We start from the raw sequence: 25542 nt of genomic DNA, 5'->3' as shown, positions 1-25542 counted from the left end.
AAAGTAGTGTTCAACACCTCATCTGTGAGGCGACGCGTACCGAGGATAGTGTACAGTACTCTTTTAAAACTTCGAACTAGCCTCTCCCAGATGCCACCTTGGTGTGGCGCACTGGGTGGATTGAACCTCCACTTAATGCCCTTATGTGCAAGTTCGGTGGCAATGTTAAGCGTATTCCATTTTTCCACACATTCACGGAGCTCTTTCTCCGCTCCAATGAAGTTCGTACCATTATCCGGCCAAATCATAGCAGGAGTACCCCGACGGGAGACGAACCGCTCCACTCCCATTACACAAGAACTAGTGTCCATGGACGGGACAACTTCAACATGGACAGCACGAGTAGTGAGACAAGTGAAGAGAAATCCCCACCTCTTCTCGGTAGTCCGACGAAATGTGACGTAGAATGGGCCGAAGTAATCAACCCCGGTGTTGGTAAAGGGAGGAGACTGGTATGCCAGTCTCTCCTTTGGGAGGTCTGCCATGATAGGTTGAATGGTTGCTGCACGGAACTTTCTACACAAGACGCAGTTTGATTTGATGGAACGCAGTGTGGAGCGTAGTTTTAGGATGGCATAACGTTCCTGTACCTTTGACCGTAAGTAATCGATGCCCTGATGATGGTTCTTCAAATGAGCATGCCGCAGAAACAGTTTAACAAAAGTATGACGCGCATCCAGCACGATAGGATGCTTAGTGTCAAAGTCAATTTCCACTAGCCGTCGGAGTCGACCAGAAGAACGGATGAGACCATGAGGCCCAATAAACGGAGTGAACTGAGCAATGCGGCTGCTCTTCTTAACGGATTTGTTGTCGAGAAGGTCCTTTCTTTCAGTACTAAAGGACTCTTCCTGAACCAAGTACTGGAGATGACGCTCGGCTTCGTCAAGCTCAACAGGATCGGCTATGCTGCCGTCTACGGTACGGTAACTTTCATGAGATGGTAAAAGACGGAGCACATATGCGGTGACACGCAGTAATTTTTGATAAGAACTGAACTTATCAAACGGGATTAGATTGATACTTTGTTCCTTAGGGGGCTTGGTTACGGATGCGGCTAAAGATGAGATGGAGTCATCATCTTGTTCCTTGGTTACAACGCCGAGTTTGATGTTATCAACGACGTCAGTATTTGGCACAAAAGGGAATTGCTTAGTTCTCAAGAAGTCAGGAACCCTCACCCAGCTACTTGATTGCAAAACTTCAGCGGACATGCCACGCGTGCCAGCATCTGCCGGATTATCACAAGTGGCGACGTGGTTCCATTGGTCAACGCTGGTGTTCTCCAGGATTTCACTAACACGATTTGCAATGAAGATGGGGTGTTTGTTTGTTGAGTTTATCCACTGCAAGACGATGGTACTATCTGTCCACATAAAGACTTTATCCACAGTAACCGTTAATGCTCGACAGATTTCCCTTTTTAAACGGGCAGCGAGGAGAGCGGCTTGTAATTCCAACTTAGGAACTGTCATTACCTTCATAGGTGCAACACGGGCCTTGCCCAAGACAAACGCCAGCTCTGTTTTAATCTCCCCGGAGGTGCAAGTTACTTGAGCCCTGAGAAAACCTACTGCACTGAATACGTCTTGCGAGCTATCACCAAACATGTGGAGTTCAAGATGTTGGAATGGTCCTGAAAAGTAACTTCTCGGTATAGTGATCTCAGCTAACCGCGGCAGTTCAACACACCAGGCAAGGAATCTGTCAACTGTGTCTTTAGGTAACTCGTCATCCCAACTTTGTCCATTGACACGCCAAATGTCTTTCAAGATTAACCGAGCACCAACAGTGAACGGTGCGACAAGACCAATTGGGTCGTAGACCTTTGACACAAGACTTAGGACCAAGCGCTGTGTTAAACTTTTCGTGATGGTGCTGTTAGTACCCCTGCTCACAACCAGAGTATCGTTGTTGTGATCCCACTTAAGCCCAAGCACGTGCATTGATTCCTCCTTGGATGAAACGATGACCTTCGGTTCAGTGGATTGAGCAGACCCATCAATTCGGTCAGCCAGATCTGGTACATTGCTTACAAACTTAGTAAGCTTGAACCCACCTAGATGGAGAAGATGTACCAATTCCTTCGACCTAATGAGGGCCCTCTCGGGGGATTCCACTGAGTCCAAGTAATCGTCCATGTAGAATTTCTCAAGGACGGCTTTCGCAGCTTCTGGGTACTCCTTAGCATTATCGCGTGCCGTGCGCTGAAGTGCGTATTTGGCGCAGGTGGGTGAATCTTTTGCCCCAAAGATGTGGCGCGTATACTGGTGTACCACAACATTTGATGTGGGGTCCTCCCGCCACAAAAAGCGCAATGATGGTTGATCAGATGGCAACACTCCAACTTGGAGGAACATTCCCTCGATGTCGGCGGATACGGCAAATGGATGTTGTCTGAACCGTAGGAGTACATAGATTAGGTTTTGTAGTAGGTCAGGTCCGGTAAGTAATGACTTATTAAGAGATGCGCCATGGAATTTTGCTGCTCCGTTTAGTACCCTACGAACCTTACCCGGCTTGTTCGGGTTAACAACCGGATGGTGTGGTAGGTACCACTCTCGTTCCGAGCGACTTTCCACCTTATGAGCATCTTTGACCCTTACTACGTAGCCTTTGTCTAAGTCCTCTTTGATGGTATTCGAGTATTTTTACCTTAATGTCTGATCTTTCGTTAGCCGCTTTTCCAAAGACTTTAATTGAACAAGTGCTGAGAAATAATTGTTGGGCAGTTCGATGTTATCTTCAGCCCATAGCATTCCGACATCGTACCTTTTTCCATTATGCACGGTGGTGTTTTCAAGAATTTCATGCGCACGTGCAACCGATGCGGATCGTGGGTCTACTTGCTTAAGTGCGCCGTACGACTCCATGTCGTACCAAGATTTTACCTGACTAGCGAGTTCAAAATCCTGCTCCAAATTAGCTTTGAAACAAGTCGAGACTAAACCTGAAGACGACGGTAGAGGGCCGCTTAGAACCCAACCTATGGGCAAGCGAACAGCGAAGGGCGAGGACTTCTCGTCGGCAGCGAAGTACTCTAACGGGCGGATGGCATGATACACATCCTGTCCAAGTATCATCTCGATGTTTCCATAGCAATATGTAACTGGGTCTAGAACTGCTAGGTGCGGGTATGTTTCCTGAAGTGCTTTATGTTAATGACATCGGCGCCTACATTCAAATTTTCCTTTACGTAAGGGCTGACTTTAAATGGTTCAAATGCTTGGTTGTCGCGTGGCGTTACAATTAGTTCAACTAACTCAGTGTCTACGACCTCTTCGGTATTTATACCCTTGACTGTTAGTTTCAATGCTGTACCGTGCAAACCAAGTCTATTTGCAAGATCATTGGACACCCAAGAGTTACTGCAAGCGGTATCGCACAAAACTAAAGCCGTGGTATCTTTACCGGTAGAGCTCTTTAACTGTAATTCAGTCACCTGAAGGAGGCCTTTCACATTACTCACAGATGACAAAGTGGTGGTCTTGCTCGATGATTGGACACTAGGGAGTTTACTTTGATTTGTGCCAGCATTAGAATTACTGTTGTTGTTGTTTGGAGGTAATTTTGGTGGATAAACCCTCTCAGCTCCATGGAGAAGAGTATTATGGGAGCTGTTGCAACCGTCCTTTCTACATTTCCTGGGGTTTGGGCATTGCCTGAACATATGCTTTTCTCTCAAACATGAGAAACACAGTTTTGCTTCAGCCACTACCTTTGCTCGCTGAGTGGGAGACTTTTCTTTAAATACCCTACACTCCCAGATGCGGTGGATACCTTTACAAACAATGCAGCGAGGGGTTGCAGGCGTTGCCGATGTTGAGGCTGGTCTCTGAGTGCCCTTAGTTTGTGTGTTAGCAGCAAAAGTTTTTGAGGCTACTTTGGTCTTTACTACTGAGTTGGTGTTATCCTCAGTTCTTGCCTTCGATGAAGTTTGTTTCATTAAATCATGTGCTTCGGCCTTCTCCTTCAACCAATCGTTGAAGTCAAGGAGTGTTGGCTTAACCCAATGTTTCTTCACTGTGAAGAATGACCAAGACTCTTTCAGATTGGGCGGCAATTTCTGCACAGCCGTATTGAGAAGTGAGGCGCTCTTAAGGTCTGCCTCATATGAAAGTGATTTAAAGACCCCAACAAGACTTGAAATTGTTGCAGAATAATTTATGATGTTATCACTATTGTGCATCTTTAGTGGTGGAAAAGAGCTGAGTTTTTCTAAGTGTGCACTAACTACTGCCTGTGGTTGGCCAAATTTACGTTCGAGTGTCTTAAGTGCGTCCTTGTACATTACACCGCAGTATGCGAACTCAGCGATGGCGGTTTTAGCTTTTCCAGTTACAAGAGTTTTTAAGTATGTTAACTTGACGTCATCAGTCAAGGACTGTGCGTCTATGGCGCTTTTAAATTGTCCGAACCATTCGTGCCACTGCAGGGGATCACCATTGTATTGTGCCAACTTCCACTCGGGCAGTGGATCGTTCTTCTTACAAGTAATTGCGTCCGCCAACTGCTTTATCAAATCCGCAGAGTCCAAAGAAGGAGCCGAAGGTGTGGGATGCGGCGGGCCACCCCAACACAACGGGTTCGGAACGGTAGCTCCATAAGTTGGCGGAATGATCGGAGTGACAAAGGTGGGGGCGGTACCTGCGGAAGAACTAAATGGATTCGCTTGCATGAAGTCTGATGTTACGTAATTTTGAGCGCCTGCTGCTGCTTGTACATGAGGGGAGCGGTGCGATGTAGATATTTGAGGGTTGATTAACGGGGCCGGTTGTACGGTGTATGAATTTGCAGATGTACGTACAAGTGGTACTGCATTAGGTGGGACTGCTGCCGGAAAACGCCAGACATTTGGATCTGGAGGAGCAGGAGGTGCATGGGTTATGGGTACAAAGTTTTGGGGCTGAAAAGTCTTTTGTGGAGGTGGTGGATGAATTAATTGAGGCACGAAATTGTTTGCCGGGGAAATGAATGGTGCAGGCGGAGAATGGGGTAACAGATTGACATTATTCGCCACGGGGTTAGTGGCTTGTAGTGGGAGTGCTTGTGGCGGCGAAGGAGGAAAGCGGAATGCTGGTGGGATTAACGGAAAATGCGGTGGTGCGGGGTTTAGGACGGGGGATGGAGGGGCTGGTACATTTATGTGTGTCTGTTGCGGATTAAGTGCTAGCGGAGCATTAACAAGTGTGTTTAAAGGTAGTGAACGCGAAGGGCTGACTAAATTCAACTGTCCCGGCATGCTCGACCTGCGAGGGAATTGATGATCTAACTGTAAACCATCGAAGTGCATTGTTGCTTGAGACAGTTGTCGGGCTGTGTTTGGGGCGTTTAGTTGAGTTGGCATACCAAAGTTTATTGGTGGTGATGGAGGCGTATATTGAGGATGTCGCTGCTCTTGCATGATGTTGTTTGCAACATGTGCGTCGTTGGTTACATTGGTTCTACTACTTGGTTCACGGACAGGGAGGTTGATGTTGGCCTCAACTTGACCCTGTGTATTGAGATTGAAGTGTGAGTTTGGAAGTTGAGCTGAAGAAGGTCGGACAATTGCTTGGTTGGATTGGGCGATGGAACCAGAAAAGTGCAAACTCGGTTCGTTTGCAACATCTGCCATGTTCCCGGCTGGTGACGAATTAACCCAATCTTGAACAAGTTTCTTGCTCTTGACTGAAGTTCTTTCCGTAAAGAGCCCACTCATTTTGCCTGTACCAGACCCGTCCGCTGATGATTTTGTCATCAACTCAATTTCCTCAAGGGCTGCAGCAGCTACTTCCTTGCGATGATCTTCCTCAAGCTGTTCAATTTCTAACTCCCGCAATTTTGTTTGTTTTTCAATTTCAAGACGTTGTCTAGCAATGCGGAGTTTTGCCTCATGTTGTTTCTCAAGTTCCTCCCTTTTGGGTCTAGATAGTTCTAAGTCTCGTTGACGCTGACTTGATCTTTTTGAGGAAGTCATATGTGAACCTGATCTTGATTGGTTAGAGGTATACAGCTCTGCTGTCTCTTTGTCATGGACCGAATTGATATACTCTCGAGCAGCAGCAACGAACTCATCAGTTTTCTTTGTTACAGTCTCTAACCATTTTTCAAGGTTCTTACAAGCAGCATCTGGATTTTCAGTCTTTTGTGCCAGATCAAAGAGCTCTTCATTTTTATCAACTACTCTAATAAAAGCGTCTTTGCACTTCACAAGCAGACGTTCGATCTTAACTTTCCTGTCTTGCTTATCAACAGCATTGTTAATTTCACCATAGATGTTATTAAGTTCAGCCTCTAATTTTGCTCTTGCGCTATAAAGTTTGTTGAATTTGTCCTGCAAAGTTGTCATGATCTTAAGAAAAACAGGAACCACAAGTTTAATTTGGTACTAATATAAAGTACACACACATGCAACAGCACAACACAAATGGGTTATACCGAACCCTAGTGTGACGATTTGCCTAGCAAACCGCCAAAGAGCAAAGATGTTCGTCGAGTACAATAGTACCCGGCGAAAGAAAGAAAGAACGGTGCGCAGGAAGCGCGAAACGGGACAGGACGGGGGACGGGACGGACGGGAAGAGACGCCGAACGAATAACGCACGACGCGACGGGAAACCGGACGGACAAACGAGAGCGTCGGGCGAATGGCGCGCGACGAAACGGGAAAACGGCACGGGCGGGGCGGAAACGTCGGGCGGATGGCGCGCGACGAAAGGGGAAAACGGCACGGGCGGGGCGGAAACGTCGGGCGGATGGCGCGCGACGAAACGGGAAAACGGCACGGGCGGGGCGGAAACGTCGGGCGGATGGCGCGCGACGAAAGGGGAAAACGGCACGGGCGGGGCGGAAACGTCGGGCGGATGGCGCGCGACGAAACGGGAAAACGGCACGGGCGGGGCGGAAACGTCGGGCGGATGGCGCGCGACGAAACGAGAAAACTGGCACGGGCGGGTGCGGAAACGTCGGGCGGATGGCGCGCGACGAAACGGGAAAACTGGCACGGGCGGGGCGGAAACCGCAAGCGAGGAGGCGGGAAGATCGATGCTAACAGACCACAGCAACAACTCAACCAAACAAGCTAGCCGTAACTCCAGAATAAACTTAAGTCACACCCTAGAAAGAAGGAGACGAGCTACTGCCAGGTACACTAGCACAAATCATTATGGGCTTTAACAACGGCATCAAAACATTAAACATGAAACAATTTACGGCAACAGTGTAGTATAACCAAAAGTCGAAAAGGTCAGGAACTTTACTAGCCGTAACTCCAGAACAAACTTAAGTCACACCCTAGCAAACCACCCTACCCAGACAACAAAAGTGCATACTACAAAATTAATAGAGGTACAACAAATTGCTAGCAAACAAGTGTGGTGAAAGTCACGAAACAAACCAGCCGTAACTCTAGAATGAACTTAAGTCACACCCTAGCAAGGAACGAGACTAAACAACAAACCAGCATACTAGCAAAAAGAAATTTTACTACAGCAAAACTCAACATACTACATCATACAACAAATAAAGGGGGGATAGAAAGAAACAAGGTGACACGGAAACAAAAAGGACGGAAACTGAAAATGAAACCAGATAACCTGCGGAAACGGATGGTAGTGAATAACTCAAAGAATGGGGAGAGCGAAACGTTTAGTAAAGCGCTATTGGAAGGAATCAACCACAAACTAACCCGCGCAACAACGCAAGACTACGAGACATTTAGGTTATTAAAGGCTTGAGTAAGTTCCGCCTCCTCGTACGCATGGCGGTTGCGGAGCGTTTTTCGACGGCGCTTGGAAAGTTTTTTCGGTCGGGACCGTGTTATCAAGGACCGGAGGTTGTTCTTATGAGTTAAGAATATGGTCAGTGTTTTCAGCTCAAGCGCAGGCCTTTGGTGTAATGCTCTGTACTCTTTGAGTAAACTAAGATCTTTCTGTTTACGTCTAGACACAATGTCTTTCACTAAGTGTATGGTAACTAGAGTACTACGCTTGAGCTGATTGTAAATATCAGGAGTTCCCTCTCTGGGGCAATACACTATAGCTTCTATGCGCTCCTGATACTTTTCAAGCACTTCAATAAGCTGCGAGGGTGTTAAAGGCTTATTGTTGTTACTGCGATGACGGGACAATGAATTGTTCACCACATCATGCCATATAACTAGCCTCTTTTTATCACGGAAGAAGTGACTCAATTGAAATTGCGCGGTTTTTCGGACTTTCAAAGCGTTAGGATTAAAACTCAGACCCGGTAATGCGTAAATTCCTTTTTTATAATGGTCTTGTAACGCTTGAGGCAAAGTTTTTATGGCGTGATGAAGTGAACTTGCAGCTAATATGAAAACCATATAATGTTTTTACAACATAATTGATTTGAGCTTTGCTCAAACTCCGAACCTTGACGTTAAGTGCACGATTTTCACGAGTTACCAAGAATAAGCGCTTAATCGAGGAAATAAATCAGTTACCTGATCTCTTTTTTGTAAAGTTTGAAAAACTTGACCAAACTTCTTTTTTTTTACAACGTTTTAATCCATCTAACTAGTATATGGGTATGCTAGAATGATCGGATAGACTTTTTTCCAATTTTTCAAATTTGGTCAATTTTTTCAAACTTTTTTTTTTTTGCTTCGCGTTTATGTCAAGAACTGTAAAAAACACCGCAATTTGATTATTTCTGGATTTTGACAAAAATTTGTCAAAATTATTGTTTTTCAAAAAAAATGTGTATGGGATGGGTTATCGGTGACCAGGGGTAATGTCAAAAATACCAGATTATAGGAAATGAAACCAAATATAAGGGGGGTTACTAGATTTGCGGGCTAAATCACTTTACAGCAAAATAAAAAGATTTACTACGTGAAATAGAAATTGCTGAATGGAAAAAGTTTAAACCGGATTAGTCTTACAGTTTTTTTTGCCAGTCCAAATTCTCACTCTTTCTTGATGCTCTTCGCTGGATGTAAGTCAGTGGCAGCATGAATATATGCAGCATGAATTCTGCCGATTGCAACAGCACTAATGGCTTCTTGTTCTTTTCCATTTCCACCATCAACCACAAATACAGCAGAAGACGATGTAGGAGATACTGGTACTGTTGGTGTATTAGTACTTCTTCTGTTAGTGTTGTCCATGTTTCCATTTGGCAATGCAGACAAAGGCACAGTTGTCCCGTTGAACAGCTGTTGCAATGCTTGTTTTGACTCTACAAGTCCACTGTTCATTCTAGATTAGTTTCCGATTGACGCTTTCTGTTGGCCCTCAACTGACTCCTGCTGTTTTTGTGATGGGTAAGGGTGATAATAATGCGCGGGCGTGAACACCACGTGAACGAACTATAGAGTGGCGGTGAATAGAATAAAGGTGAACAATTGGACCCCATTCACCCATTCTATTTAATAAGTTTATCACAACAATTAGGCTAGAGCAATAGATAACGGAAATTGGAACTGAAATTTGGTCGCGGCATCAGAAATAAAGCTGATAAATTTAATAATCAGACTTTCGAAGGTAAATTCAAACGTACAATCTATATCGCATCCAACTATCTTCTCTCAACGCAAAAGGCCAAAGGCCCCTCTCAATGGCCCGGCAAATCTAGCTCGATCTTTTTTAGCAGGTATTTTGTCTGAGTCGATTTTCGACTCAGATTGGTCACCGATACGTTTTCGAAACATAAAAATATTAAGCCTAAAAAGAGCGCAATCGATTCAGTATTTTAGTAGGCTCAACGAAAATTATGTTTAACGAACTTTTTCCGACCTTTCTACGTATATTAGAAGAGATTTTGTGCGCATTTAAACGGTTAAGAAATTACGTAATCCTTTCTCGCTTTGTTTACATAGCGCTTTAAATTCGTCGCTGCTCTTTTATTTAAATAGCGCATTGTTCATTTACGCGGTAACACAAAGAATTTGAATTGTATTGGGGCGCTGTCTTTTTTTTTAAGATCTGTTCACACATTTTCATGATTTTTGAAGTCAAATTGGAGTGGTGATTTTGGTCACGCCGAAACAGGAAATGGAGCGAAAAAGCGAGTGGTTTTGCGGCGTGAATTTTTTTCGCTCTAATTTTAAAGTAGAGTGAGAAAACGGTGTTTGAACAAAAATTCGGTTTCTCGGTAGTGGTTTTTTGTTCACATGCGGCAATTTCTCTCTGATTTTTACTGTTTTTTCGATTTATTGGATCGGATTTTTTCTAAATGGTTTTCCCAATCCATTCACAGCTCATTCTAGGCATAATTTTTTTATTTGAATTAAATTTTAATTTCTCGCTAGTGGTTTTTTTTTGTTCACATGCGGCATTTTGACATTGATTTTGTTTTTTTCTTATTTTTTTGATCTGATTTTTTTTGAAATGGTTTTCTCAATTCACTCGTAGTCCATTCTAAGTCTAGTTTTTCTGTTTAGTCAATGAAAATTCTTTGAATTGTACGTCAGGACTTGTCCTGCTATGTTTTTTTGTTTGTATCTCATACTTGGTTTTGTTTGTTATGCTTCGCTGTTACCCAATGCTAACAAATATGAAATTTAACTGTTGTTTTTCTTTGTTGATGCAATGAGAGTAAGCGAGTCCTACAGTTCAACCTGAATATTTTGCGAAATAGTTTTCCTCCAGAGTAATTCCACAGAAGTCAGACAAAGTTTTTGGCTACTTTAAAGCGCCATCAAAATGAAATAGAATATTGTTAAAATATTTTCACAAACTCAATTACTCTAACATTACTCTAATTACTCTAATACCATAATAACATAAATTACTCAAAATAAATACAAATGGCAACGATACACAGCCAAAATACTGCAAAATGGGTGTCAACAATCAATCAGATTGAAATATATTCATTGTACTTTGTCTTCATGGCTGTCAATTTAAAAGCGAGATGTAGATTTTAAAGCATTTTACATAAAATGAAGCAAGTCGTTTTATAACAAACCAAGTCGTTTAAATAACACAACCAAATAATTGTTTTGCAAATAAGACCTCAAGTATAAAATTATTAAAATGATAATTGGCAAGTATTTTGACTACTTTTACTGGCTATTAAATTGAAACAGAAAATTATCAAGCGTTTGTAGAAAGTTCAGTTACTCTAATAACATTGGAACCAAAATAGCTACAGACGATGAATGGATTAACGACAAAACAACTGCAAAATAGGCACAGCATTTCTACCTTAAATGACATTTTAAGCCCCTAAAATTAAACAAAAAAAGCTAAAATCGTATTCATCCACTGGAGTGTTTTTCTAAACAAGTTTAGAAAAACCAACAATTCTGGATAAGGAAAAGGAAAAATTTAAGAGCATGCAAAACTAAGCAATTTTGCTTAAACTTGATTTTCTTTTGCAAAGAAAATTAACTGCTGTCAGATTTGCTTCCGTGCTCTGTAATTTTACGAAGAATTAATTGCCGAAGGCCTGACAAATCAATTGAATCTTTCGTGTTTCTTTTACAAAAACTATTCCAAATCGACATCAAAACTATATGAATATTTTAAAGTTTTGACAAGCAACGCTATTCCCTTGGGGTCTTGTTCACTTTATCATAGGAATAAATTTCTGGAACATCTCCAATTAAACTATATTATGCTCGAGGGATTTTTCAGTGATACAGAACCATTCTGCAAAAAAATGACATGCCTATTCACTTCAGAGAACAAGATATCTTGACGGGGGGAGGGGTTGAACTATATACTCAAATGGGTTTTTTGTTCAGTCAATTTTAGCCGATCGACATATTCTTTGTAGAAAATTGAGAGTAGTATCATTAAAGAGCCCGTCCACCGTTGAATATGGAACTAAAAAGATTTTTTTGAATTTCGTCTCCTGGAGCGAGTTCTCGAAGTTCAAATGTTTGTGAGTAATAGACCAAATTGCTTTGTTTTTTTTCACATTTTCCGTAATTTTTGCCTAGAATTTCATCAAATTTGCAAAAAATATAAACAAAGCGGTTAACAATAGTACTGTTGATATTACTTCTGAAGACGAAAAAGTGTCGTTGACTTTTTTGGTTCAATTTTTGTGCCTGAAATTTTGGCTAAAAATTTCAAAAAATTCAGCCTTTTTCATCGAAAATCTTTGTAAACAACACAACCGTTGTAAATTGCAAAGGGGCAATTTTTACTTCCGCTTTCATTAAAACTTTGCCGGTTTTTGCTAACTTTGCTCGATTATCAAAAACGTTGAATTTGTTTTTGACATTTAACTTATATCTATAGCATTTGAAACAATTAGGTTTTCTTAAGGGGCGAACAGGAATTAAAAGTCTAGTATTGGTCCAATCTTGGTCCAATAAATCGGATTGTAATCATTCGGTCTTTTTTTTAAAAAAAACCCACTGGTGATAGGTGCAATGAATTTCCTAAACAGCTCAAATTTAGTTTAATTGTTTTTTTTTGAAAGCTTATGGTTCTTTTGACATTTAAAAATATTTGATTTTCAAATAAACAATTGCTTGGTGATTTTTGCTTTCTTTTTCTATCAATTTGGTCCTCTTGTAATTTAGTGTCAGCAAACAAAGAATGCTCCTTCTTTCCACTGTATAACTTGGTAATCCGTTTTGCGGTTTTAACCGTTAAGTTGTGGTTTTCTGAAATTGATAAAAATAGAAATCACATTTTTTTAGTTTTAGGCTTTGGCCCAGTTGTAACGTTTTTGCTCGTTTTGTCACATAATCACAATTTTGACGTTTCACATATCACATTATTGGCTTTCAACATGATGCACAAATGAATATAGCATAATTTTTAAAGGCATGGCTTATGGTTTTTAATGGCTTCAACACCACTTTCTAGTAGAATTTCATTGAATTTTTATCTTTTCTTTAACTGTCGTTTTTACTTTGTCTTTTTAGTCGTATGATTTTTACGGTTTGTAACAGGTCTCATTTGAATTTTACGGCAACAACGTTCAGCCGATATTTTGATTGGATTAGGTAGCTGATGGTTTCCATGATTTTGCAAACAATTGTTTTCAAAAATTCAAAAAACACTTTTTAACGTCGCATTTTTGTTCTTTTTGTCCATTGGTTGCCTAGTCTCGTTAAATGCAGTTCACATATGACATTACTGGAGTAGAGAGAAGGCGCAATTGTACAAAATCTAATGTTTTTACAGAAAATGTTTCGACTTTACTTGCTTCGACACGGGTTTTTGGCAAAATTAGTGAAATATTTTTTGATATTTGTTCATATTTGACGTTCTCTTGTAGACGTAAGAAATATTAAGAAGAGATTAAGAAGAGTTCGTAGGATTTTGTTTTGGTCTCATTAGTCCTTTCAATTTTTTCATTTTGTAGCTAATGGCTTTCATAACTTTGAAAAAAATTGTTTTCGATAAATTCAAAATTATTTCTCAGTTTTTCCATTTTTTCTCTGCTTTGTCAGTTTTTTCCTTGTGAGAGGTCATATATAATAATATTGGCTTTTGAAGAAGATCCAATTAAACATATTTTGAGTGAAAAATAATGCTTTAAAGCGTTATGGGGTTACGGCTTCAACAGCGTTTTTTCTCAAGTTTTAATCGAATTTTTGTTAGTTGTTTCTATTTGTTGTTATTTTTTTAACCGCACAAAACTTGAATAATGACAAGTCGTAATGCCCTCCTATAGAGTCATAGCTTTTCATAAACCAGTTGAATAATTTCAGTTGATATCTTATGGTTTTCATAATTTGAAAATAGTTGTTTTTAAAATTATAAGTGATTTTTTTAACTGTGCTGTTTTTTGTCTTATTGTTACCGAGTCTTACTATGGACTGATTCTATATCTTTTCCATTGAAATACAAGTTCTTTTATTGAGTTTCAAATTTATCTGACGCTATTTCGATTTTGTTATTAAGTTTTTTTTTTTAAATGGACATGAGCTTTGGATGTAATTAGTGTTTGTTGTTGTTTGATTTATTTCGTCTTTACTCGCTTTCTTATTAAAAGCAGATCTCAACAATCTAATGCGGCATTTTTTTTCTGTTCAAACACCATTTTTTGGGGGTTTCCTCTCTGTTTCTCATATGGTGAACATTTATGCCACAAGTGTTGATGAGCGGGTGTGAAATATTACTTGCAAAGGCACATTACTGAGTTTCCCTGTTCAATTAAAAAATTAAAACACATTTTTTTGATTGGACTGCAAACAAACTGACAAATCAGAAATGGCAGAACATTTGCATTTGATGTGTATGCAAGTGTCCCAATTTTGTAAATGGGGTTTAATGGCTACTTTTTTTTAACAATCAAGTTCCGACTTTTGCTCTTGGCTGTTGTCAACTGTTGTTGAAAAACTTTGATGAAAAATTCATTAATAAAGCTTTAAATCGCATTTCAATAAGGATTAGTGAAATGAGCTATCCACAAATCACTGAACTAATAATAACTAGAACTATGTAAAATCCATGAAATCACAGGCTAGGAAAAAAACTGAGAGACTACTGAGTTAATTTCCAAGTTCAAATTTCCAAATTTTCCAACTCTCGTGAATAAATCAGCAAGATTATTTCCAAAACAACTGATCTTCTGTCTTGTCTTTAGACAGACTGCCGAAACCACTTCAAAGATGACGGTTACTATAAAACTGATCCCTCGCTCAATCGTTCCGTCAACCTCTGCTAATTAACCTAATGAAGAACAAAAAAATTTGAGCTTCGATTACTATCGCTCCTTTAAAATGTTGCATGATAACCATTTAAATAGCATCCACTATTCATAGTTTTTTGCTCGATTTTTATTTATTTCTCTCCATCGAATTTTGAAGCAGTTATTGTAAAAGCGTTTTCTTCATTTGCAACATTTTTCCTTGTATGCGCCGAAAATGATGTCTTTTCTTACTTTTGGATTTTCAACGACAATAATTAGCAACACCTTGAACATTATTTCATCAATGCGTTACAATTAGTAAACTAATGTAGTTACCTAATTGAAGCGATTTTTGCCGGAACGAATAAATTGTAATTATCTACCAATTAAAAATGGACCAATCTTTTCAGCAGTTGTCTCCGCAGTAATTCCACAGAAGTCAGACAAATTTTTTGACTTTTTTAAAGCGCCATCAAAATGAAACATAATATTTTAAAAATATTTTTACAATCTCAATTAATCTAATAACATTGGAACAAAAATAAATACAAATGGCAACTAGACATAGCCGAAATACCCCAAAAAGGGTTGTTAACAATCAATGAGACTAAGTTATATTCATTGTAATTTGTCGTCATGACTCTCAATTTATAAGAGAGCCATAGAATTTAAAACTTTTTACATATATAGAAGCAAGTCGTTTTATAACATAGCAAGTCGTTTTAATAACAGAAACAACAATTTGTTTTGCGAAGAATTCCTCCAGCAAAAAAAATCTAAAATTATTGAAAAACTGATTGACAAGTATTTATGATTACTTTCAATAGCCATCAAAAAGAAACAGAAAATTATCAAACGGTTGCAGAAGTTTTAGTTACTGTAATAACCTTGGAACAAAAATAACTATGAACAATGAATGAAACACGGACAAAACAACTGCAAAAAAGGCACATTTCATTCACTTTAGATGAAATTTTAAGCCCCCATAGTGAAACACAAAACTAAAAACGTATTCATGCCCTGAAGTTTTTTCTAAACAAGTTTAGAAAAACGAACAACTCTGAATAAGAAAAGGGGAAAGTTTATGAGCATACGAAAAACAAAGCAATGTTGCATAAATTTGTTCTTTTTTCTGAAAAAACGAATGAATTGTTGCCGGCTTCCGTGTTCTGTAATTTTACAAAGAACTACTTGCCGAAGTTCTGACAAATCAATAGGCTCGTTTCTGTTTTTGATGAAAATTATTCCAGATCGACAATAAAATTATATGAGAAATTCAAAATTTTGACGCAGCAACTCTTTTTTTTGGGTCTTGATTACGTTATCATACAATTATTTTTCTGGAATATCTCATATTAAATTATATTATGCTCAAGGAACTTTTCAGTGATACCACAATAAAACTTTCTGCAAAAAAGGAACAGATGAGCCACCGTTGACTTAACACGCAGCTGAGCTTTGTCTTCCTCTCCATTTAATGTAATTATGGAAAAATCGTGTTTTTGTGATGTCTGCAATGCTCAGAGAAACCATTTTTCAAAAAAATTGTTCAAAAAAATGCATTGCTTTGGTCCATTTCTGCCCAATCAAATTTTTAATAGCTAACGCCTAAACTTTTTGAAAAATTTTTTGTTTTGAAAAAAAAATAATGGGACTACCACAAACTTTTGAATTCTTTAAACTACAAAATTGGGCTCAAAATTCTCTTTACGTCATACACAAATTTTATATATTCTAGTTGATGCAGTTAGGTGATACATCAAGTCATTATTAGTTCTTAATTTACCCTCTAAAACTAACTCAATTTGTAATCCATTTATTTGTACCTTTAATTTTCAAACTCTGCTAACTTTGTAGCTTAACTGTTGTACAAATTCATCTGGTCTACACTTATCCTTGTAAACTTAAGCGATAAAAATAAGGCGATAGATTTTGTCTGGCAATATCCAACCAAAAATTATTAAAAGTGATTCCACTCAGCAAAGTTTAGACTGAAACTAAGATGAATACGACATGCCCTGACAGCAACCACTAGGCGCACTCTTCTCAGGATAGAACCTTTCTGCGATAAACTGACATCGAATCACCGACTCTGAAGGAACAATTGTAGAGCACACTTCGAATTCGTCCTCCTAGCTAAAAAAGCGTCATTCTTTGCCTTCAACTTGAAGTTCAATAGCCTCTCCAACCGATTTATGAAGAAGTTACTACTGGAGCATCAGCACAATCCGAGAGCAAATCAACTGCACAACAGAAGATGAACTGGCAGAACAAAGTTTCAACGTATAACGAAATTTGGATATCTAAATGAGAGGAAAACTATGGCCTGAAGGAGATCAGAGAACAGTTTTTCTATAGTAGGTCAGCTTTATCATTGAAGGAAAAAGACCATTTTTAACAGTGAATCCCCGCCTAGCATGATTGACAATATCTCTACTGCAGCCTCTTGGCGTCTGATCAAAAAAGTTTAATCGTCTGCGCAATGTGGCGTTTGAAACAAGCGTTTTTCCATTATCAAAACAATTAATTGGAGGGAAACTAAGTCAAACATCTTCGCAGAAACCTTCAAAAACTTGGCGAAAGTTGTGACCTTGTGGCCTTCAAAGGCAAACTGCTAGAGTTTGCGTTTGTCAAGCTCAAATAATTATAATCATAACGAAGAGAATTCACAAAAATCTGTCAAAGGAAGACTCAATACGATCGCACCATTAATTTTTATCAACAAACTGACCCACATTGCGACTTAAATTACAGTAACTCGAGCGAAAGCTTGCTGGCGATGATCAACGACCAGTGAAAGATGGAGCCTGTCAATTTGACCATCACAATTGGTGGCATTAAGATTGCTTGAAAATTGTCATTTTTTTGTGGAGTCGCGGAGCGTTTGCTGCATACTGATTATATCCATTTCCAAGCAAATCACCCAAATTTATATACAAGCAATTTGGACGGAAGACTACAACCAAAAATAACTGAGAACGTTCTAAGTCGAGCTGATCCGAATACAAGGACGAATGTGGGAACCCATATCCAGCAATGGCTCGTCAATCCCAGACACCGTGTTCACTATAATAAATAAATGTGTTTCTGCGTAAGCGCAGCGGAGCAGCATTAGGCTTTCAGTCTGCTGTGTATTAACAGTAGCCTGTTCTCAGCTGTCCTTTTTCAATTATTCCCCACAACTCAGACTGTTCATTTGGTGAGCATGAAGGCTCTTTTTTGGTGACTATGGCCACTTTTTTTGCGTCTGAGACTTTCACGTGGTACCAGTATTGCAGCCAACATTGGTCAGGCTATGGTCAACCTGAAGCTATGGTTAAGTATACGAGCTCATCATCACACAGACAGCTTTACGGAGGCAGGAGATTGAACTCTCAATCATTGGCGTGTGAAACACACACCTTACCTCTCCGCTATCACGCCACATTCAAAACATAAAAATAGCATAAAACCTTTGACAGACCGAGATCTGTTCGACCAGTCAGTTAGACCAGTCGATCTGTTCGCCGTTACGCAGTAAACTACAACATCATCAGACGAAGACACCGTTACCCCGGCAATCAACCTACCAAAAAGTTTGTCCAACAAATTTAGCCTACAAACTCAAATGTCAACGCAGATCAAAGGAAAATCTAGAAACCATTATATGAAGGTTTGGCAATAGGATTAACCAAAACAAAAAACTCTCCACACATCAAAATCAGTAGCCAAAACATTAGCAGTAACGGTGAGAAACGGTGATCTGACCAATTTTTATACGCCGGTCGAGCAAAAGTATATTCTAAAAGTACGTCGAGGTCTGAGAGCTAACGACAAAGCAGTTTGTCTTAAGGTACAGTTGCACAAAAAAGAAACTCTTTCAAAAAACTGGCTGGAAAAGATGAAGCATAGAAGAGGGAAAATACAAGCGCGGTATCACAGATCAAATCAATTTTTTTCCATATGCTACACCAGTGTGCTTGCCAAGGAAGCCACCCTTCTCTTCGTTGCGGATTCCAGCTTTGTAAACTGATTTAACCCCTCTCCCGCTATACCAGAAAACGGTACTCCCTACCTGACCTTCAGCATCGCCAGCTGCATTCTACGAAATGCCATCCGCCACACTTCAACAACATTCCCCATTTTCAGAACCTTCCTCTTCGAGCTTGAAAGACGATCTAGAAAAACTTCCAATTAGTTTAGTTACAAAATTTCTTCAAATTTGGTAGCGTGAGATTGACGCCAACCAACTAAACACAAACAAAGGTAGTATGACCTTGAGAAAATCCGACCTCCTACTCTCGCAGCTGAAGGAACATCCAACCAAATTCCGGAGAACGAAAGTCGCAACATATTGCCTCCAGTTATTGAGACCGTATCACTCATGGACCACCGCGTGCATTATCTTAGAGATAAACTATTTTCTTCATCAGACGACATCCTTTCTCTACCATTATTTGCGGCGGGGAATACTGACACGGTTAACTTGAGTTACAAAAAATGTGTCATTTATTGGTAATCCGCAGCTTTTTATATTCAGTACATATAATCTAATATTTGTCTAACTGGTAAATAATTACTAATTTTCTGTAAATATCGATTTTGTAAAAAATTTTCTGTTCCTTGGAAAGTTGGATCGATTCTGTTTAGGCTCCTATCTCAGTGGGCATTTATCTTTTGCACCCTTCCCCCGCTCACTTCTTAATGTTTACATGGTAACGTGCTGTATAACAAAACATAGTTTTTAACATGGGCAAAGAGAATAGTTCCGTGAAATTTTAATCAAAAAGCTCAGGGGAATGTTATACATGAAATACATATACTCTGATTGATGCAGTAAAGTTATGGCAAGCTATAGTAAAGCTATAGTTAAGTCTTGTTGATTCTCTTTCAGTTCACCTTCCGAAATTATGTTACTCATTTTCTCCACTTTCATCATCTCTACTTGAATGTTTGTTCGTTCCTGTTTCAGCCCGTTTGTGAAACCATTATTATTTCAATTGTGACCTCCTTTTTCTCACTTTTTTCAAATCGCAAATTTGAGAAGGGTTGTACAATTTGATCTTGTCGACCCTGTTGCTGGTCAACTTAAGCAATTATAATTGAGCAATGGATTCTGCCCAGCGAAATCCATCCATAGATCAGTAAAAACTGACTTGCTCCCAAAATACCTACTCAAATTAATAACTCCCAATGATTGTAAGGACTTGCTCCCAAAATCCCTACAATCTCAAGAACTTCAGGTTCTTTTCTGTGATAAAAAAGATTTAACAAAATTTGGAAAGAGGATAATTAAGGGGATTCGGAACACAAAGCTCGAAAAGTGGTTGAAATGTGTTTCTTAGCGGGGGTTATATAACGTACTTGGAGATAAAATCGGAAAAATTTGTTGCATTATTTCCATACTCATCGCTCTTACCTTTTAACGCGTTCAGCCACTCTTATCGCTTTCATTCCTCGGCAAGAGAGACTGCAAGCTCAGATTTTTCAAAACTATGTATATACAAGGCGGCTCGTTAATGTGCGTTCGCACATGATGTTCCGACCCGAGCTCATCTACATTTTTGACTAAAATGTCAACCAAATCAAGAGATAACAAAAATAGATGTTTGAGTTTAAAACAATCGTTACACATTCTATCTACTAATTGAATTACTAATGCCATGCTTCATTACAGCACCAACGTGACCTGACATTGAAGAGACTAGAAAAAAAATAGCACCAACAAAATTTTGGCGGCAAAAAATGAATATCTAAATTTAAAAGCACCTGGTAACAACGTCAAAATGCAGTCAGATAAAACCTTAACTACACAAGTTTACCTTTTACTAACTATACAGCAGATGAAAAGTTTTCTTAACGAGACTAGGTAACAAGCCGACAAAAAGAACGAACAGTGAGGCGAAACTTAAAAATTAATCAACATTTTTTGCACCAAGAAAATTCAAAAATCTTAAAAAACATTGGTTTTTAATAAAAAAATCCTTGATAAATTACTAAAAAGTCATTACAAAACCAAAAGCACCCGTCTGTGGTCAGACTATGCCATAGAAACAAACTAAAGAGAAACTCAAAAAATTACAAACGATTTGCGAAAACACAAACCTTTGCTACCATTAAAATCAATACCTATCATCTGAATATGTATTTTTAATTCAGTTGTTATTTCTGCTATTTCAGTTGAAGGATTTATACTGAAAGATTAAATAAGTTTACTTGGGCCACATTTAAAAACCATTGGGATCTGTTATTACGCGATTGTTCTGAAGGAAGAGAAAAAGAAACGCAAATAATGGCCATTCAATAAACGTTCAGAAAAACGAAACAACAGTGGCACATAATATCAATATATATGTTATTTCTTGAAATACACGAAATTCGATGGGACATCTGATTGATGAATAGAAGTTAAATTTGACGAAAGGAACCTATTCGCTATATACTGAATGTTTCGAGCAACATCATTCATTCAGTCCTCAATTACAAGCCTATGAGATCTGTGAGCAATTTACGGCTACCTAAAGAACAAAAACAGCGAATTCAGGAAAAAAAATTGAGCGACAAAAGGGTCGAAGGCATTAAAAAAATGAACTTTTCACTAAACACTCTTCAATTTTAAATTAATTTTTCAGGAGCAATGGGAAAACCTTTTTTATCAATATAATTTCAAAAAATCAACAAATATAAACAAATACATTAGACGCACGAAAATTGCGGGAAAACACGTATTATCAACGCCATTAAATTCATTAGCCTTCAACGGAAGCCAGTATATACAATAAATGATGCCTCGAGGGGACAATAAGTTTTTTTGCCAATCGTATTTCATCAATAAGACCTTACAACAAGTTAATGACTATGAAAACAACAACAGAGAGAGGCAAAAACCACAAATTCAGTAGAAAAGTGCCTGAAGAAAATGTCGAAGCAACTCAAATCATAAGCTCTTCCCTGAAAACTTTATTTATGATCCGTTGAACTTCTTCCCTAAACCAATAGGGACTCTCAGCAGTAAGATGATGTGATAAGATTTCAAAAGGATCGAAAAACAAAATAAAGTACCCAAAAAAAATATGAATTCTCGTGGCATTGATGTTTTAAAACTAATAGGTAGAAGATAAAACCGCTAACCAGATTAATTTTGGCTATAGTAGAACGGAAATGGATTCTGTTAGAACCAACAATGACCAAGAGTATTCACGAAAAAAAATTAGGAATGGTTGAATTTCAAAAAAGTTTCGAAAAATTATTTTTAAACCCTTAACAGCCAGTAAACTCAATCTTTCATCGGAGCTCAATGACGATGCTCAGATATAACCCATAGGGAGGAAAATGATGCCTGTCATGCATAGGTAGTTAAAAAGACATCACAATAAGTCTTATGACAGAAAACAATAACAAAAACAGCAAAAACTAAAATTCAAAAGAAAAATGCGAGAAGAAAGTGTCGAAGACAATTAAACCATTAGCTATTCTCTGAAAACTTTCTCTGTGATCCACTGAACGTCCTCTCTAAGCCAATTGGATTACAATAATCTTTGGATAATGTGACAAAGAGTTCAAAAGTGACCAATAATTCAAAAAATCCAAAAAAAAAATTTAAAAAAATTGAAATCTTTGTCATTGAAGTCATATAACCAATAGCTAGAAGATAAAACAGCTAAACAGAATATTTTTAGTCGCAGTAAAAAGCAAGTGGGTCCAGTCAATACTGAAACTCACTAACAGTTCAAGAAAAATTTAGGAATTGTTATTGTGCAAATAAAATTTTCGAAAAATGATTTTTATTTTAACAGACATTAAATTCAATAGCTTTCAACGGAAGTCAATAAAAACGCTCAAAGATGCCCCGGTGGCAGTACATTTATGTTTGTCATGCATAGGTATTCATTATGAGATCACAGTAAGTATAATGACTATTAAAACAACAAAAAAAAACAGGAGAAAACCAAAAAATCAGTAGAAAAGTGCAAGAAGAACGTGTCGAAGCCATTTAAACCATACATTTTTGTTTAAAATTTTTATTGGCCATCCACAGAACATCGTTTTTAAGCTAATGGGAACTGTCAATATTTGGATAATGTGATAAGATTTCAAAAGTAACCAATAATACGTAAAAATCCAAAAAAAATTTTAAAAAATTGAAATTTTTTGTCATTGAAGTCATATAACCAATAGATAGAAGATAAAACCGCTAACCAGTTTAATTTTGGTTGCAGTAGGAAGGAAGAGGGTGCTCTCACCCCTGGACTGACTTACAATTCACTATAATAAGATTATGATTCTTTAATATTCAAAAAAAAATTCGAAAAATTATTTTTTAAGTCTTAACAGCCATTAGCCGCCCCCTCAATGAAATAGACATGTTCACTTAATGCTCATTATGGAACATATTGCACTGTTAGTCAATGAATCCCTACCATAGGACTCCAAAAAAAATAGTAAAACTTCAAAAAGAAATTCAAAATTTCATTCAAAATTACGAAAACTCAGAATCGAAGCCAAAAAAAAACATGAGCAATTCCTTGAAAACGACGTTTTTTGTTCATTGCGCTTCATTCGACTATAAAGGAGTTTTGTTTTTAATAGAACGTCGATATAAAATGTGACTTGTCTCTAGGTGACTTAAAAAAGCAAAAAAGAGAAAAGTTTTATTAAAAAAAGGGCTCTCAATTAGAGTTCGATTTTTTTTTGATAGTGAACTTCCCTATGAGACCAGAACTAGTCTTTCTATCGCCTTGCATTCAACTTTTACGATCTCAAAATTTATTCTTTTTATAGAAATTTGAATTAATGTTTTCGTAAAAAAGATCTTAGTTTGAAGAAAATTGTACTAAAAGTGAACAATCATGCTAAAGATCCCATTGTTCACACAAAACTTCAATCCTCGATAACTCCTCGAAAAAAACGAAATTCAAAAAAATCTTTTTACTTTTGAATTCTACGCTGGACCAGCTTTTTAATGATACCACTCACATTTCTCTACGACGAATATATCGATCGGCCAAAATTCACTGAACAAAAAAAAAACCCATTTGAGTATATAGTTCCTTCCCCCACAAGTGGGGTCGGAACAAAAAACAAATTGAAAATCGCCAATTTCAATTTTGTTGCAAAATCAACGTTAATTTATAAAAAAAACTCATAACTGGTGCATCTCCAAGGGCTACTTGTGATACAGATATCTTGAGATGAGGCATAACTGGAACCGCTAACCAAAAATCTCGTGGCATTAAGAGCTAGCGTTATTATTCATCGTGAAAAAAATCATTTCAAATAATTTTTTTTAATTTCGTGGTTTCAATAAGAATGCCCATTTTCTGTTTTTTACTTTAGATTTTGATTGACGATCGACTGCCAACATATCGTGACAATCTAGTCTTCGTCCATTCCAGAGACAAAAATGAATTCTGGAGTGCTCTTGTGGAGAAAGCGTACGCAAAGTAAGAAATAGTGTATGTGTGACCTATCAGGGTGAGCCAAACAAATGATAACTAATAAATTTGGTTGCTAATCAACTTGTTGCATTTATTTCTAGTTCTTTTTGTCAGCTATATGCTCTCTTTCAGAGCTTGAATGCGCTTTTTAACGTTTTTGTATGTGCTTCAATATGCTTTTTATATACTTGTGAAGGACATTATTGGAAAATCCGTATTCAAAAGATTATTATACATCGGATTCACGACATGTGACAACAATTTGTTTTTTCTTGTTAGTTTTTCAAAAAACTAACTTAAGTTTTTTCAATACCTATTTCATATTTTAACCCAAAAAACAATCAGGGTTACTTCTAATCATAGCCCAAATTTTTCTCTGAAATTTGGCCACTGCATTTAATAAAGAGGGGAATTTATTCCGGCCAGCTTCTGTTTTATTCTATTGGCCAATTTAAGGAAACTTATTTGGTACGGGTTGTCCTCAAGCAAGTCTTATAGCGGAGAGATGGGGAAAAAAGGTATCAATATTGACATAAGAGTTGGCCGCCTTCTAGTTGTTCAATTTTATTGTCACAGTCGGGATAAAGAAAATTGCAATTTTTATCAACTTCGCAGTTTGCAAAAGTATTATTTGGTAATTTTGAGGCTGTTTTGACCTTATGTGGGGCACTTTAAGTCACTGTTGCTCACGATAAAAAGCCGAATAGCCGTGGACCAATGTGACCAAAAAAGCATGAATGTCGTCAATTGTACTAGCAATTTTTGTCACTTGTAAAACGTAACCCTCATCAACAATTGTGAGCATCCAATTAGTCTTTAACGCTGAATTTTGCCAGGAATTATTTGAGAGCCCATTTAAAGCTATAATTTTTCTTGTGATTCGTGATATGGATAGTTGGAAAAATGAAAATTGATTTATTAATCCACAATTAGCATTGTAATAGATTTTTCTTCAAATAATCACTAATTAATTTTCCTTTCATTTTCGTCAAATTGACTTGCTATTAACTATCGCGGCTATAAGATACTGGCGCTGTGAGCAACTGTGATGGCCTGAACAACGTTGACGTAAGCTTTGATAACAGTTACGAACTCGTATTACTCTTGGTCAAAAATATTTATCATGGATTAATGTGACTCATATTACGAAACTCGAATCAAAGTTGAACTAAAACCACGTTCTCTCACAAATTGCCATACAAACTTACAACCCTATTCCTTAAACACTGTCGTGGGTAAAACTGACAATTTTCGAGTAAAGTTACTCGAGCCAACGTAGTTTTTGTAACGTAAGGCACATCTAAAATTTGCGTATCTTATGCTTAAAAGGTTTGTTATTTTCAGATGATGATCGAAAGTTTTCCATTTGAAAATGAAAACAAATTTTAGTTAGGACACAGAGGTATACCCCAAAATTTCCACCTTAGTAAAAATCGCGTGAAAAATGAACACATAAAATGGACAACATTAGGAGACAATTTGTATCTCATTTTTCGTAAAAGGGGTTACGCCATTATAGCGAAATTGAGATACTTTAAATTTGTAAAGTAGATGACAAGTCTTGTAGCGGTTTGCTCTC

The 25542-nt window shown here is 38.1% G+C and overlaps 1 protein-coding gene across 1 annotated transcript in view; it reads left to right on the top strand.

Annotated features, from left to right (window-relative positions):
- Window positions 1-25542, top strand: part of LOC142334961 (calpain-9-like) — a 93527-nt gene that overhangs the window by 16221 nt on the left and 51764 nt on the right. The window contains exon 5 of the mRNA XM_075383290.1: window positions 23863-23969. Within this exon, the coding sequence (XP_075239405.1) occupies window positions 23863-23969 (107 nt within the window). The remainder of the gene's footprint in view (window positions 1-23862; window positions 23970-25542) is intronic.

This window comes from Convolutriloba macropyga, chromosome 2, assembly GCF_964194025.1.
Source record: "Convolutriloba macropyga chromosome 2, txConMacr16.3, whole genome shotgun sequence".
Classification (NCBI taxonomy): Eukaryota; Metazoa; Xenacoelomorpha; order Acoela; family Convolutidae; genus Convolutriloba; species Convolutriloba macropyga.
The sequence above is the reverse complement of the archived record's forward strand: the minus strand, read 5'-3'. Positions and strand labels throughout refer to the sequence as shown.